Consider the following 15936-nt stretch of genomic DNA (forward strand, 5'->3'; position numbering starts at 1 on the left):
TGTTACTGTGGGTCCCTTACAGTTGGCACCTGATGTGAAAGCCACAAATCATTTCTAAAATACTTAACTGTTTGAAACAGCTAAGAAACTTTAGTTATAAAAATTTCAAACTATTAGAGTAGTATTTTACTGCAAAGTATTAGAAATGAATCCTAACCCTATAGAATTCTAAATTTTGCTTGACTCTTATCACATCCATTATAACCTGTAAACAGTATCCCCGAGATAGGAAAATGATTGGAAGTCACATCCAGCAAATTATATTAAATTTAATACCTGTAAGCATGCACAAACCTATAGACAGTGTTCATGCTCAGGACAAGTGGAATCTTCCTCACGATTTCCAGCCAATTTTGATAATAACAAAGGGGGATGGGGATATATTTAATTCAGAATCATAATTCCATATGCAACTGTGCTACTGTATATACAGAATGATACAGTTATATTAAGAATAAAAGAAAAGCAAAATGACCCTATTCACCAAAGTTACTTACAAAATATATTGCTACTGACACACAATACTTCAGTAGTGTATTTTTTTCAGAAAATGACAATATATTCAAAGTCTTTGTAATTTAAATATCTCCCTTAGAAGTTTTCTTGTGCTATTAAAAGTAAGTTGTAAGTATTTATCATTTTTGAGCATTAGAATATTCATTTTATTGCTTGATCCAAGCTCTAATATATATTGTATGTAGAATCTCTATTTTTTTTAAAGATTCCTTTATTTATGGAATTTTTTCCTGCAGGCACATCTGCATACCAGAAGAGGGCATTGGATCCAATGGGACTACAATTATAGATGGTTGTGAGCCATCTATAACCATGTGAGTGCTGGGAATTAAATACAGGATTTCTGGATGACCAGCCAGTGCTCTTAACACCTGAGCCATCTCTCCAGCCTCAGAACTTCTATTTGTTAACCACAAGGGCATTCCCCCAGGCATCCTGTATCCTCAGCTACTGGATTTTCATTTGCTCGAACAAGGTCAATTCACACCAGCCTTCATACATTTCCTTAAGAACACAAAAGTATGTAACGGTAACACTGAAGACATAGGATTAAATTGTTGCTGGAGGGCTTCTCTCCAGGTTCCCCAAGCCCCGCAGTCCCACAATCCACTTATAAAATAATCACTCAGACGCTTATATCACTTATAAACTGTATGGCCGTGGCAGGCTTCTTGCTAACTGTTCTTTTATCTTAAATTAACCCATTTTTATAAATCTATAGCTTGCACGTGGCTGTGCTTACCGGCGTCTCTACATGCTCTTCTCCTGGCGTGCTGCAGTGTCTCTCTCTTCTTCTATTTCCCCAATTCTCCTCTTCTTTGTCCGCTATACTTCCTGCCTGATCACTGGCCATCAGTGTTTTATTTACATAGAGTAATATCCACAGCATTAAATACATAAGTTGAAATAATGAACAAATTATTTAGTTAAAATGAAACTTCCTGAGATCTTTTAAATACGTTTTGTAGTTTCCCAGTTTAGCAGCTGAAACTTAACACTGAGAGAAACAAAACAGATACCGTTCATCTAATGCATGGTAAATTGTTGATGGTTGATAATTTAATTAAAATGAGACTGATCTTCCAATGTTCCTCATAAAAGTAACAAGCCAATTTCTTTTTGTTTGTTTATTTGTTTTTTAAATTTTTTTATTTTTTATTATTTTATTTTATTTTACAATACTATTCAGTTCTACATAACAGCCACAGATTCCCTTGTTCTCCCCCTTCCTGGCCCCCTCCCTCCCCTTCCTCCCAGCTCACCCCCCATTCCCATCTCCTCCAGAGCAAGGCCTCCCCTGAGGACTGAGATCGACCTGATAGACTCAGTCCAGGCAGGTCCAGTCCCTTCCTCCCAAATTGAGCCAAGCGTCCCTGCATAAGTCCCAGGTTTTAAACAGCCAACTCATGCAATGAGCACAGGACCTGGTACCACTGCCTAGATGCCTCCCAAACAGATCAAGCCAATCAACTGTCTCACCTATTCAGAGGGCCTGATCCAGTTGGGGGCCCCTCAGCCTTTGGTTCATAGTTCATGTGTTTCCATTCGTTTGGACAAGCCAATTTCTTATTCCCTTCTACCCACAGCCCTACACACTGTCAAAGTAATTCACTAGATTATTAGAACTTTACAACTTAACTTCAACCTAAATTAGATATTTCTGCTTTTAAAGTTTTTCCACCTATGAAGAAAATTGTTAGATAATCCAGAAACATACTGATTTTCATATTACTTTTTAAATTTTAATTTCCTAAGCTTTTAAAAGTAATATGAAGCTTTATGATATATTTGATTTATAATATGAAGAACATGTTGCATATGCAACAGTAAGTAAATAAAAGTATCTAAAATTGGTAGGATATAGGAAATCAGGAGATAAGGGAAACAAGTTTATAAGTAACTCTTTATTATCTGGACTTAGCTTTGCATACTTCTGGAAGCTGCTGAGATGCAGTGTCAGGTAATCACAGAGCCCCATGAAGTAATCACACAGAGGATGGGGAGTTTTTACAATGGAGTCAGTACATGGTCATCTGCTTCCACTCACACAGCATCACGGAAACAGGCTGACTTACTAAGATTTTAATCTGAAGTAAGCTGCACTGTGAGCTTATTTAGAGGGTGACTTTCCAACAGGAACTGCAGCCTGAGTGACAAACAATTACAACCCAGAGCTCTACAGTCTTTCAGTAATGAAATAGCATGAAACAACATCACTGTCATCTTCAAGTCCAGTAACCTAGTTAGGCTCCTGTCGGGCACTCATGGAATCCACCTCCTTGCAGAGAAGTTATATGGAGCAAGATGCAATGTTGACACACCTGTGTTTTCTGTTTTATTATATAGTCTTATCTTTGTGGCCCTCCTTGGCTTCTTTAAACTTTATGGGGTAATTGAATTTACCCTATGAAAACTGTTGACAAGGACGAGGCTTGCCTTTTTCTGTCTGCACATGCTGCTCTGGGCATGCTAGGTCTTTTTTACTTTCACACAATTCGATCACCCAAATCTACCCTCAGTCAGTGGCTAAGGAAATAGTTTCCCTCACTGTTTCCACATTTTAGGCTCTGAAAAGCAGGTAAGATTTTAAGAAATGTACTGTTAATCATGTGAAAAGGAGGCTTGAACCTTGACTCAAGAGGCTCTTCTGATGCTGTGGTGTACAGGGAAGCAGGCAGGATGAACAAGTGCGGTCAGAAAAGAGCATGAGGCAACTCAAATGACCTCTGGGGATCACAACATCTAGGTGACCAAGTGTCTGATGTCAGTAGAGCTGGGAGGGTATGCTGAGTTCTGATCTACTGCTGCATAGAGCAAAGATTCCTTCAAGCTAATGTATCATGCTCCACCAGTAGAGATTATCAGTCATCTATTTCAGAAAGATATTAGGTAATGAGCATTTAAAAAATCCAATTATATTGAGTAAATTAGTAATGTTTTCCTATCTAATTATGAGCTTATAAGCAATTTTAATTTACAACTTAACTTGCAATTTAAAATTTTCTTCCACAAATGACGTAATAGTTAAGTGATGGGTGTCCCTGTCTTTTTGCCCCCTCCATCTACTAAAGGGATGGCTTGTATTAAGAGTGATTGCCGAGATCTCTCAACCATCTGCGGTGGCACGTGACTGTCCAGTAGAGCAATCTGATCCACGTACCTGGAACAGTTGGTGATCTCCATCCTAGGGCCCTCACACTGCCAGCCACCACACTGTGGAGCTGGACTGTCACAGGAGCGGGACCGACAGAGGCAGGATCCCACAGCAGTGCCATCTGTGTGTGTGCAGGATGTCCACGGAGACCAGGGGCCAAAGCTCCCGTCCACAGTGAGATTTCTGGTCTGGAAGGCAAATACAAGCAACAGTGTCAGAAACAGTAAAGCTGTGGAAAATAAAACGTCACGAAAACAACAGATGTCAAGTGGCAATCATAATTCTTCCAAAATCCTAAAAAAATTAAAATCGGCAGTATGTGTGAGAACATTGTAAAGTCATGCAGCATAGCTCACTACTAGAGATGATGAAAAAAACAGTGTAGAGAGGAAGAAAAGGAAAAGGAGGAAGGAATGAGGATGAGAGGGAGAGGAAAAGAAAGACCGTTGAAGAGGAGGCAGTGGAGGAATAAAGGCTGACTTGGGAATGAGGTTTTGGATGAACGGCCCACCAATGTAGGAAACCCAAGGATGCATGGTTTTATATACCTTAAAAACAACAAAAGTCTATGAATTTATCCTGGTTTGACCCAAGTGTTACCTCAAAGTGACAAGGTTTGATGCTCGGCACATCTTAGTGGCCCTGAGCAATGAGAGAGCTACAGTTCTCAGGATTATTCTTGTCAAGGCTGTGCTGCAAGCACCACTTGGAGTTTATACGCTGGCCAGGAAGGGCTTTGGCATGTGTTTACGACCCCATGTGACAGCTACTAAGGGCACTGTCGGGCTGTGCTGCCGAGGATGGACAACAAGCTGGTAGGATACTTGTGTGGAGTTGTTCAGAGTGGAAATGGACCAGGAAAACAGCCGGACCGGACCCTTGATGCCAAGGACAGCTTGGGTGATGACAGGAATAAGAATGTCAGGGGTGCACACTGCTGGGGCTGTTCCCTGTTCGTGAGACTCATTGGCAGATGCTTTATTGTCACTGGGGATGGAAGGCGTTCAAGGCAGTGACACAGAGAAAGAGCTGAGTGCACAGTGGTGGAGACCCATGCAGGTCACTGAAGGCAGAATGCTGGGCTCTGGCCTCGTCTGGCACGTGGTGATGTGTTCAAGTGTGGTTGGGACATCAGTGTTTGAACAGTGACGAGTGAGCAACTTCCTTATATATGTAATAAGAGGTCTCTTGAGAAGAGGCACTCATGGGGCCAAAGGTTAGGTTCCTTGTCCAAGGTCTTCCTTCCAAAAGGGAGCAGAAGGGATTCAAGTCCTAGCCTCCATTTTAATGTGAAGACAGATGAGTCTTAGTTTGACCACAATCTTAGTTTGATGAACTAATATGTATTTTCTCCTTCTGCTCTCTGACTCCAGCTGTCTTCTCAGTCAGTCATTATGTGAAAGGCATCAGCCTCAGAAGGAATAGTATTTTTTTTTCAAGATAGGGTTTCTATGTAGTTTTGGTGCCTGTCCTGGATCTTGTTCTGTAGAATAGGCTGGCCTCGAACTCATAGAGATCTGCCTGGCACTGCCTCCCGAGTGCTGGGATTAAAGGTGTGCACCACCACTGCCAGTCAGGAACAGTATTTTTATCTATCATTTCTCTAAGTACTATGAGAAATATTTACTCATTGTTGTGGTTTTCTCTGATATGCTGGCTAATCACAATGTATTGTAACAGATACGGCTCTACAGTGTAGTTCTCTATCCCTTCTCTTTTCTAGTCAACATTAATGGTTTTTATTTCCTAAGGTGGGTAGAACTAAGCCTGCCCACCAGTCTCCATTGTTTCTATACTAGCTGTGGCTAGAGGGAGAATCTGGAGCTGCCTCATCCAGGAGCAAGCTCAAACACAAGTGGATAAAGAAAGGCATATTTCCCAAGAGGAAGCTTTTTCCTCTCCAAGGTCTGTGTGACACATCTGGACACAGGTCCTACTTGGACCATCTGGTTCCATGGTAACCATGTACTTCTAAGGAGAAACATGCCTTGCACAACAAGATGATTCAAACCTCTGAACTGACAGACTTTCTTGTTAAATCAGCAACGGTCCTGCTTTGGATATTTTCCACATTCATGCTCCAACTACCTCCTCGTACCTGTCCATTATTTAACTAAGTCTATGTTAATAACCATACACAGACTCTTGCCCACTTTATAAACACTTACTCTTGTTTTTAATGTAAAAATCCCAAGTCTCTTGTTCAGGGAACAGACATTGATTAAACATGGTGATTTGTGTCATTTCTATACACATAGCTCTATTTATATAGTCATTGTTGCCATTTCTAGAAGGTACTAACTGTCTGAGACAGGTGGAGTTGCCCTGGGAATCCACAGAGTCAGCTCTTCTCCTCCACTGTGCCCCAGGGTATTGAACAGGAGTGAAAGTCTCACTGACTCTACCATGTGCCTACCACTGTGGGGAGATTGAATCAAGGAAATGAGAAGTGATAAGAACTATCTACCCATGAGGTATGCCGGGGGCTAAAGGAAACGGTATGAGTGCACTTGCCAAGCAATTAGCTCAAGGTTTCCATGAGTAATAGACTCATCACCAGGAAGAATGCTGGCGTCCATTCTGGTTTCACAGATGGATGAGGTAGACACGCTGCTGCACTGGAGTTTTGTGAGTGTCTCAAGGCAAAATAGATCTGGATGACAGGAAATTGTTCTCAAGTGTCAATAGACCTGGCTAGAGGCATTTTTTGGGAAGGTGAATCTGGAACAAAAATTCTTATTATAGATAAGAAGATAAAGGAGAGCCACTGCTATTGTGGGTATTTTCACATTGGAAATACTGTATAATTTTAAAAATGATGGACAGGGTTATACCATTGGCTAGCATTGTTCAGAAATGGAACAGGGGGCCTACTGAGCTATTAGTGAGCAGATAAACTATGAAAGAAGAGACTATAGAGCCAGCGCTGTATGATGCCTGGTGGGGGGTCTCTGGCTGCTCTGTGCATGACAGACAGGTGCTAGGACCTCCTCGCAAAACCAACTATACATGAAAACATTACGTCCAGCTCTTCAAATCTGATGCAGAAACCTAAGCAGTGTGAACCTAAGTGAAGGTATCAATCAAGACAACTTCAAAAGCTCCAAACAGTAATACGCAGAGCACCAACATTCAGACAGTTTAACAAATTATATTACTATAAATTACTATAACATTTTATATAAAATGGCTCTTCTTAGTGTGCAGACCTATTCTTCTGTTTATTAGTCTCTGACGTGTTGGGGGAGAAGTAACCAGATGCCTGCAGAGCATTACTTCTATCTCAGGGAAAAGCAAGTCTACAAACACATGAACAAATGGAAAAGCCCCAAAAGTCATGTAGCTACAGGGTAGGTGGGGCGTCACACTGAAAAATACACACAGGTGACTGTCATGACCCTTTCCCCCCAAAAGAATGACAGTCTGTAGGATTGTACAGGGAGGCAACGAGAACAGAGAATGTTAGGAAAATATCATGAGATGCTGCAGAACCCAAGGACCAGCTGTGAAAGGAAGTTTAGCTATCTTAAGCTCATGGGTGACAAGGTAGGTTGGATGGCTGGAGGGGGCCGAGAGTCGGAGCTAGACAAGCACTACCATGCATAGCCTTAGTCATGGAGTCATGGAACCCCTGGCAGAAACACCCCGAACTGAAGAAGGGCAAGGAAGATCAAACCCAGGCTCCCTCCGCCTGCCATGGCACTCATGGCTGCATCCAGGACAACACAGCACAGCATAACACAACACAACAGAGGTGAGAGGGACAGGTTGAACAACCTACACCAAGGAAGGGCAGGCCTTGGCGTGGAGAGCTTGTGGGAGAAACTGAGCTCCTGGGCACAACTAGTCACTTGTGTACATCTTACTTCTCAGTTAACGAGGAAAGGGTAATGTAAGTTAAGGGTGATTATTTTTTCTTAAGATATCTGAATTCTCTAAATGTTAGTCAGAAACTTCAAGAAGAGATGTTTGTAGCAAAATTAGGAGATTAGGGGCAGAGAAAATTAACTCCAAGTTCACCTGCACTGTGTTTCTTCATGAAAATACAAAGGTGATGGACAGAGCAGTGACTTGGACGTTTTTATCTGCCTGGATGCTATTTACAGCAAAATCTAATGCTATGAGAGTAGGAAGAAATAAAACATAACAGTGACAAAGAAGAGAAAATGGAAAAAGAAGCCATTCAAAACTCTAGCCCATGGACTTCCTTGAAATGTATCTCTTGTTCTGTAGGGAACATGAAATTCCCAGTTCTGCAACCCAAGTAGCCCTGGACAGGATATCAGTTAGAATAGACAAGTTCTATGAAAGAAACACTCTGAATAAGAAGGGCCTGGGACTCCTTATACCAGTTATTGCCCAGCATTATCCAGGGCAAACATTAGCACTTAACCCCAAGGCTAATGGTGGATCCTAGTTTGTCTAAGACAGTCATGGTTTGAATATAAATATTCCAAAGACTCGCATGTTAAAAACTTGGTTCCTAGAACGTAGCACTATTAAGAAATGAATGGATCATGAGGGCAATATTATTACTAATGGATTACTACATCAAGTTTACTACTCAGTGGACTGTAAGGAAGTAGGACCTATTTGCACAAAGTGGGTCAGGGGCGGAGACGGCAGTCTTATCCCTGGAGCCCTGTCCTCTTCCTACTTGGCTGACTTCCACAAGGTTAGCAGCAGCTTTGATCCTGCAGCGTGCTCTCTGCCCTCATGGCTAGCCTTGCCTCAGGCCCAGACTCCGTGGATGTTGGTGACTGTGGACTGAAACCACTGGACACAATACATTTGTTTCCTTCCAAGTTTGCGCTCACAGTTACTCTATCACAGCTGTGAAACGGTAAATGACACACGGGGACTCCTTGTGACTTCAGTCAGTGCTGGCTCTTAGGATGGACGTAGGACCTAATTCTTGTGAAAGACTCAGCAAAGAAAGTATATGGGGCATCTATAAAACCTATTTTCCTCCAGCTAAGAGAGAAAATTGTTTCTGCTTTTTAAATTCCTTCTGCTTTGAGCATTGGCATATGAGGGTAGAATGTAATGTGACATTCACCTTTTATGTCATCCTAAAATGTCGCTAGCTATTTCTAGGTGTCCCTGGCAACCATCCTCGCCCTGTTTCCTACCAAGATTTGTTCTTTGTTCTTTCTGTGGGTCTGGCTTCAAATGAAGGATTTAGGCAGAGAGATAATATGAGAATTTCCTTCCTAAATATATGCCCAAAGAAAAGATGAGCTGATAAGGATGGCATAGAAGAGGGGAGGGGTTACTTGATATAAGTGACAAGGAGTAAAGACCAATGACGCCCAGTCATCATTTTCATAAAACAGTAGACGCGGAAGGAGCGGCATTGGGCAGCCACTGGTCCGAACACACACAAGGTAAGAGTGCAGCTCCCGTGGCGAATCTGCAAGGAAGCAAGATGGCTTCAGTTCTGTCTGGCAGTGAGGAAGCTGAAGACAGGAGAGGCAGCACCTTCCATCCAGAGCTGGTGACGTTTGTTACACTACATTCTGGAGCCAGAAGAACTTGCAAGCCTCAGGGAAGCATAAGAGCAGTGAGCGAACTCCCTGCACAGCATTTAGCCACATGCCTGGTTGGATTCTGAATGGCTTAGATTGAGGATCTGCCTAGAAAATAGGACTAGAAATAATGGTGTGCATCCTGGGCCTTCAATTTTGAAATTGGGATATTTTAAGTTTTTCATAATCTTCCTAAAAGGGATATCTGAAATAAAGGCATATGCACTGGCAGTTGACGCCATGAGCAGATGCTTGGCTAGCATAGAAAAAGCCTGGGTCCCACCCTAGCTCTGAGAAACATTAAATGAAAGAAAACACTCTAGAATAAAATGTCTGAAGTTTTCTCCAGGTTTCTCCCAAGTGACTTTCTTCTGGAAGCATGTGATTTATGCTATTAAATGTGAGCCAGAGTAAAATATGCACCAGGCATCAGCAGTGCATGGCAGCCATGGGGGATCCAATGTGCTACCTCCTTTAATCTTTACCACATCCCAAGTCAGATATGCCTGTACAAGATCCAAGACACAGTGAAAGCAAATTGGTTCAGGAACCTGTGACACACTCAGCCGTCTTTCCATAACTTGGTTCTGTTTTATCTTTCCCCTACAAATGCCGCCCAAGAATCAGATGTACACAAATTTACCTTCCCCGACAAAGAGAAAATAATAAATTTCCAAGTGTTAGCTAAAGAGGATCCATTTTTGTTACTACAAATTATCCTTTCATGTTGACTGGTTTATTCTCTAATTCTCCACTGGCTTAGTGAGTATGCACATTAGCTAGTTGGGAACGCAGGTACATCTTTATATTCTTTTTACATTTGACCAATATTATTTATTAAAAGATTTAGTTTTGTTTTTGTTTTTTATTAATGTGTGTGTGTGTGTGTGTGTGTGTGTGTGTGTGTGTGTGTCCGTCCGTCCATGTGAGGCCAGAAGAGGGTATTGGATCATTTGGAAATAAAGTCAGTCAGTCAGACATGGGTTCTGGGAAGCAAATTCATATCCTCTGGAAGGGTAACAAGTACTTTAACCACTGAGCCACCCCTCCAATCCCTCCAACTATCGTTCTTTTATGGCTAAACGCGTCGTAAATGTTTATCTGGACATTTTTCTTCAGAATTACTAGATCTTGCTTTATTTTCACAGTCTTTTATATCTACTTCCAGTGACTGCATGGAGCAGGATATTGGATAAGCTCCTCAGGAAGTTCTGTCTCATGTTGTGACATCAATTTAATATCCACGCTGAGCTTATCTCTACAGATGAATTGTAAGGGAAGACTGCACCTTAGCAGAGGAGTCAGCTGCAGTCGTGTGTGGCGAGTTGTAGACTACTGAGTAGGGGCGATCTCCATTTAGCGCCTGTGAGTCCCAGTTAGTTCATCAATAAAATGAAGCAATAACGCCCGTCTCTGGATATCAGCATGGGCATTAAACAACCCCCAGGCCAAGTAGGAAGCACCACTTACAGAGTCACTACCACAGTTCCTAGAAATGGAACGGCACTTAGGGCCATCCCTCCTTAGGGACACCACAAGAGATCTCAACATCTTAGGGTAATGCAAGCTGTGAAGGAGTGTATGGGTCCTGGCCTGTGGGTCACACCTGAGACAAGGCCATTAGCCGGAAGTGCCTTCCAGCCTTCGCTGGGATCGGAAGTCCGGCCGAAGCTCAGGTATTAGTAAAAATATAGTTTACATGATCAAACTCCCCTTCCTTGGCAAGGGACAGACATATTCACTCTCTCTTTCTGTTCTCTCTCTCTCAACCCCCCTCTCTCTCTCCCTCTCTCCCTTCTCTCTGCCTCTCTCCCCCTTTCTCCCTCCCTCCCTCTCTCCCCTTCTTCCCCCTCTCCCTTCCTCTCCCTCTCTCTCCTATGAATTTTTACTGCAAAATGCAGAAACAATGTCTCATATGCTCCCTGAATGTAAAGGGCAGGGTTGGGCTGTTCTTCTCTTTATCATTCCATCATTTGAGAAGAGGCTGAGATCTGGGAAGTCATATTCCTGTAGATCAGAGCCTGCCAGAAACTCTAGACACAAAGCCTGGCTTCTTTCCTAATGGTTATAGACCCCTGGGGAAGCACACCAGAAGTTCAGCTGTTGCCAGTTAAACGTAGGCTCTGGCTCCAGCCACTGCTTAAGTACCTTTTGATCTAAGTTCCTAATTGTACAGTGTCCTGAGTAGAAGCAGCATCAGGAGACAATGAAATGTTCATCTGGTCCATGTGTTTTGCTGGTTCTCACAGGACATATTTCGAAACAAGGATTCATCATATTGTATCACGTGATATCAGGCATGTCCCCCAAAAGACATAAATGGTATCAATGCATAAGTGAAGCCCAGGTAGAATCCTAAGACTAGAGGATTCCTGGTTCACAACACTGAAACTCAGGCAAGGATATGTAATTGACCTTGGCCTGCACATACCAGTTTAAGTATATTACTTAAGCACTACAACTGGAGAGAATATTTTTAATTATAATTTTTAGGAAAGTAGCATGTCAATAAAGTATTTTACAGTCTTCTAGAGTAAAAATGTATAGCCATCTTAAAACTGGTCTTCTTTAGCAGAAAATAGGTGTGCTTTTTTTGTTATCGCTGTGAAAGTGAAAGCCCTAGAGAATGCTTGCTATGGTTTGAGGTGCCTCTTCCAAAACTCAAGTGTTGCCATGGTGATAGCATTAGGAAGTGGGCTGTTAAGAGCTGATCAGGCCATGAAGATTCCTCTTTGGAGGACTTGTTACATGTTTTTCTAGAGGATTGCCAGTGTGGCCCTGGCTCCACTGCCATTCTCCTTTCCCCCATGTTGGGTCCCAGCAAGAAATTCACATGAGAGCAAACGTTGGTGCCTGATCTGGTACCTTTTGGCTTCCAGAACTGTGGGTAATAAATGTCTGTGCTTTACAAATGACTCAGTCTCAGTTATTCTCCTATAGCACCAGAACCAAACTAAGACACCTGTAAATCACACATAGTATGTGAAGTTTGACTGGAAAGTCTGTACTGGGACACTCACTGCTGCCATGTCACAGATCCGGAGTGCTTTTTCAAGATTTATCTAGTTTAGTTTTAGTTATTTGTATATGTGTGTCTGTGTGTGGAGAGATGCAGGTGCCCATATCAGCCAGGAGGTAACATTAAGGAAGTTGTGAGCCTCCTAGTGTGGGTGTTGGAAACCAAATTTGGGTCCTCAGCAAGAGCAGTGTACATTCTTTAACTGTGAGCCCACCTCTCCAGTCCCTGACCCAGGAGTATGGAGATTCACTTCCTTGGTGGGTTTACATAAGTGTGTTGGGGGTGCAACTCCCTATCAGCATGTCCTTGACTCATTGAACTCAGTGTAAGAAGATCATGTCTCTTTCAACATACACTTTTACATAGAATAGGAAATGCTTGTTGTCCTTCAAAGGGCCTCAACTTATATATAAAATTCTACTTGCTTTGGGTGAGTATGTAGGTAAGCGTCCTTTTGAAGGAACAAGAAATGTTAACTGACAGCAAAATTCTCCTGGCATTTATTATGTCTAAAATCAGTTTTCGTCTCAGAACCTACTCAACACCACACCTACAAGGTCAGACCTAACCCAACGACACAGCACTGGCCCTCCAAGTGTGGACTCCTAGGTTTAGGCCTCAGTATGGAAAATTCAACTAAAGAGACTACATTAAAATGACAGCTACATATAAAGCACATACTTTACGATCAATATCATATCAAACTCATTAAATGTGGATGTCACAGATTTATCTAATAAGTGTAATCTTTCATTTTAGTGAAATAAAAGAGTAGATAATACAGAAGTGACATTTAAAGTAAAAAACTTAAAACCTAAGTAAGATTATTGCTGGTTTTTTTCCTTTTAATATTCTTAGCTTGCCAAAAGTATATATTGATGTAGACAAATCTATTGGGTAAGAGGATGGGTTCTATATCAAAGACATACCCGTGTCTAGAAAATGGACCTTGTTATGTGTGGCTTACACTAGGTATGTGATCACATCTCAGAACTGTGATTTAAGCACCACAGCATATCCATGCTGTCTTGAGAATTCAACTGAAACTGCCTTCTCATTAGCTTGAGACAACATGGGTGGCAACATTTTGGTCATGCCTCAAACATTGGATCTTTCTATTTCATATTTTTTTTTTCTGTAGAATATCCAAGACATGACCTGTTATAAAGCAAATACATAGGGGTGAGTTTTCCTCTGCATAATCATTTCAGCTCAGGTGCTCACATACATAAACCCTAGGTGCAGGAGAAGTGTTCTTACCATTTAAGACAAACTGTAGTTATATTATCTGCTTCTTCTACCTTTTTTAACCTTTAAGAATGCAAGGTCAAAAACCTGCAGAGAGATGCACTGACTGTCCATGAGGATATGTCTGCACAGACTGACATTCTGGATGCTGTTCACTGCGTTTTTATTTTCTACACGAAATTTACATTCACTGCCTTTGTGCTCTTTACATGTTCAGCACTGGGAAGGAGATGTCCTCAATTCATGGTATTTTTCAAACCATTTTCAAGAGATATGGAAGAGAGCTTCCTTTTTATAATCAAAGATCTAGCACTACAAAGCTGAAGGGTCTAAGTCTGTGGTTCTCAAATCTTTAATAAAGTTTCTTATGTTGTGCTGACCCCCAATCATAAAATTACTTTCATTGCTACTTTATAACTATAATATTGCTACTATTATGAATGATAAGGTAAATATCTGATATGTAGGAAATCTGATATGTGATCCCATCTTTTGATCCCCGAAGAGATCTCAACCCAGATGTTGAGAACCACTGGTCAAAGCTAACCTTCATTGGGAGCACTGAATGCCTAGAAGCAATGATGTCCACACAGGATCCTCTGTGTGAAGAACTCGCCACCCATAGGAACATTTGGGAAGGATGCTGACCTTCCAAGTTTTACTCTGCTCCATTTCCTTAAAAGCTGAGGGACAGGCTTCATTAGCACACAGTTAAGATAGGGAAGGGGCAGTTTCTGGAAGTTGCATTGGCAACTCAGAAACCTGAGACATGTCTAAAACATCCAGGGGAAGTAAGGCCCCTGCCTTGCAGAAGTGCTTAGAACCAACAAGCGGAAATCCACAGCTGTGTGACACAAAGTGACAACCGCCCCCGTACTTTCGAGTTGCTAGCTACTGGTCATATGCTAGAACACAAGAAAGAAGACAGAAATAAAGGAAAATGGGTTTCTCTGTGCAAGGATCCAAGCAGACACACCGAGCTCACAGTGAGATTTGCTTTTCTTGGATTCAGGGTCTGGCTGTAAATACAGGCCAGTTTTTCTTCATTCCTTGGGGTCCCATCTGGGAATGCACACAAGGCCACTTCTTTCAGGCCTTCCAATGACCCTGACCAAGGTCTATGAATCTGCTCCACGTGGGTCCACGGTAATATCCTTTAACTCATTCTTCAAACCTCTGCTTATGTCAGCTTCTGGAGTTCCAGCCCCCAAGGGAAATGAATGAGTGTGGAAGTTCACATTTTATTAGTGTAACAGGGACCAGAGTCCACACCAAATTCTGTACAAAAATAAATAAATAAAAAAAAAATTGTAAAGGCTAGGATCTTATGCTGAGCAGTGCTGTTGAATCTTAAGTATTTCAAATCAATGTAAAGCAGATGAGAGCATCCTATGTGGCCCTCCTGCAGGCCAGGAATAGAACAACTTTAGGAAACACAAACGTGGGTTTGCAACAGTGGATCCACCCGGAAAGGCGAGCCACAGAGGACCGCCTCCTACGGACACTACTTTTGGAAGTTGGATGGGCCAGGCACATACCGGACAGGTGGAGATGCTCTGCTCCCACTGAGTCATGCTCAGACTCTCCTCCAGGCTCGTGCACTTCTTCATCACCACATCCCAGCCACAGTAAGGGTCTTGGGCACCAATGCAGGCACTGAAAGCAGACATGGAAACACGCTGACTGTGCAGGTCACGTACTGTAGGAAAATACTATACCACAGGATGTTCCTGGGAAGAAGGCGATCTTTCAAGTGTGACCTATGAAGCAGACCTAGGTGAGGTGGGGGCTCAGGGCAGGACTGAAAGCCCCCTGCTTCCTGCTTGGACATTACCTGGCTGTGACAGGCTGACTGGAACTGGGAGTGACCTGGTATTGAACTAGCTCAGTGCATTTCTGCTTGTAGCTCTCGAGAGAGGCCAAGGAGTCGTTCCTCACTGATAGAAAGACACACCAAGTACGCCCCTCACCTTGGGATTTGCTCTGTCTGTGGCCTCACTTGCACCATCATGGGTGACTGTAACACAGCTACACTTAGAGAACCATCCAAAGGGCTCAAGTTCCTTTTCCTGTTCTTCTATTAAATAACATGACCACCAGGTAAAAACCAGCTTCCCAAAGGGGAGACGTTTGACAGACTTCCTCTTGTGCTCAGGATCCTCCTTGCCTGCAAAGCCCACATGGAGACCTGAAGCAGGGCTTCTGCACCTAGAGTGAAGGGTTTGGACTCCGAAACTCTGCCTGTAATAACAGCTGTTTTTCTACCATGCTGAGGGCTCTGGTTGTTTCTAACATTCCATAACTCTTTAAATATTTCAACTGCTATCCAAACACAATTGCCCATTCAATAGAAAGCCTACATACTTATAATTTCCTCCCGTTCTACTCTACGCCAACCACTATGACTTATTATTTTTGGAAGTTGGGTCTTTTAAAGAGACCATATGGAAAAGGCAAGTTTCTGATAGATG

General features: G+C 42.4%; 1 protein-coding gene across 1 annotated transcript in view; it reads right to left on the bottom strand.

Moving 5' to 3' along the window:
- Positions 1-15936, bottom strand: part of Sema5a (semaphorin 5A) — a 466375-nt gene that overhangs the window by 64897 nt on the left and 385542 nt on the right. Inside the window, 2 exon segments of the mRNA XM_037209370.1 lie at positions 3677-3858; positions 15004-15121. Coding sequence (XP_037065265.1) covers positions 3677-3858; positions 15004-15121 — 300 coding nt within the window.

Source organism: Peromyscus leucopus, chromosome 11 (assembly GCF_004664715.2).
Source record: "Peromyscus leucopus breed LL Stock chromosome 11, UCI_PerLeu_2.1, whole genome shotgun sequence".
NCBI classification, from domain to species: Eukaryota; Metazoa; Chordata; class Mammalia; order Rodentia; family Cricetidae; genus Peromyscus; species Peromyscus leucopus.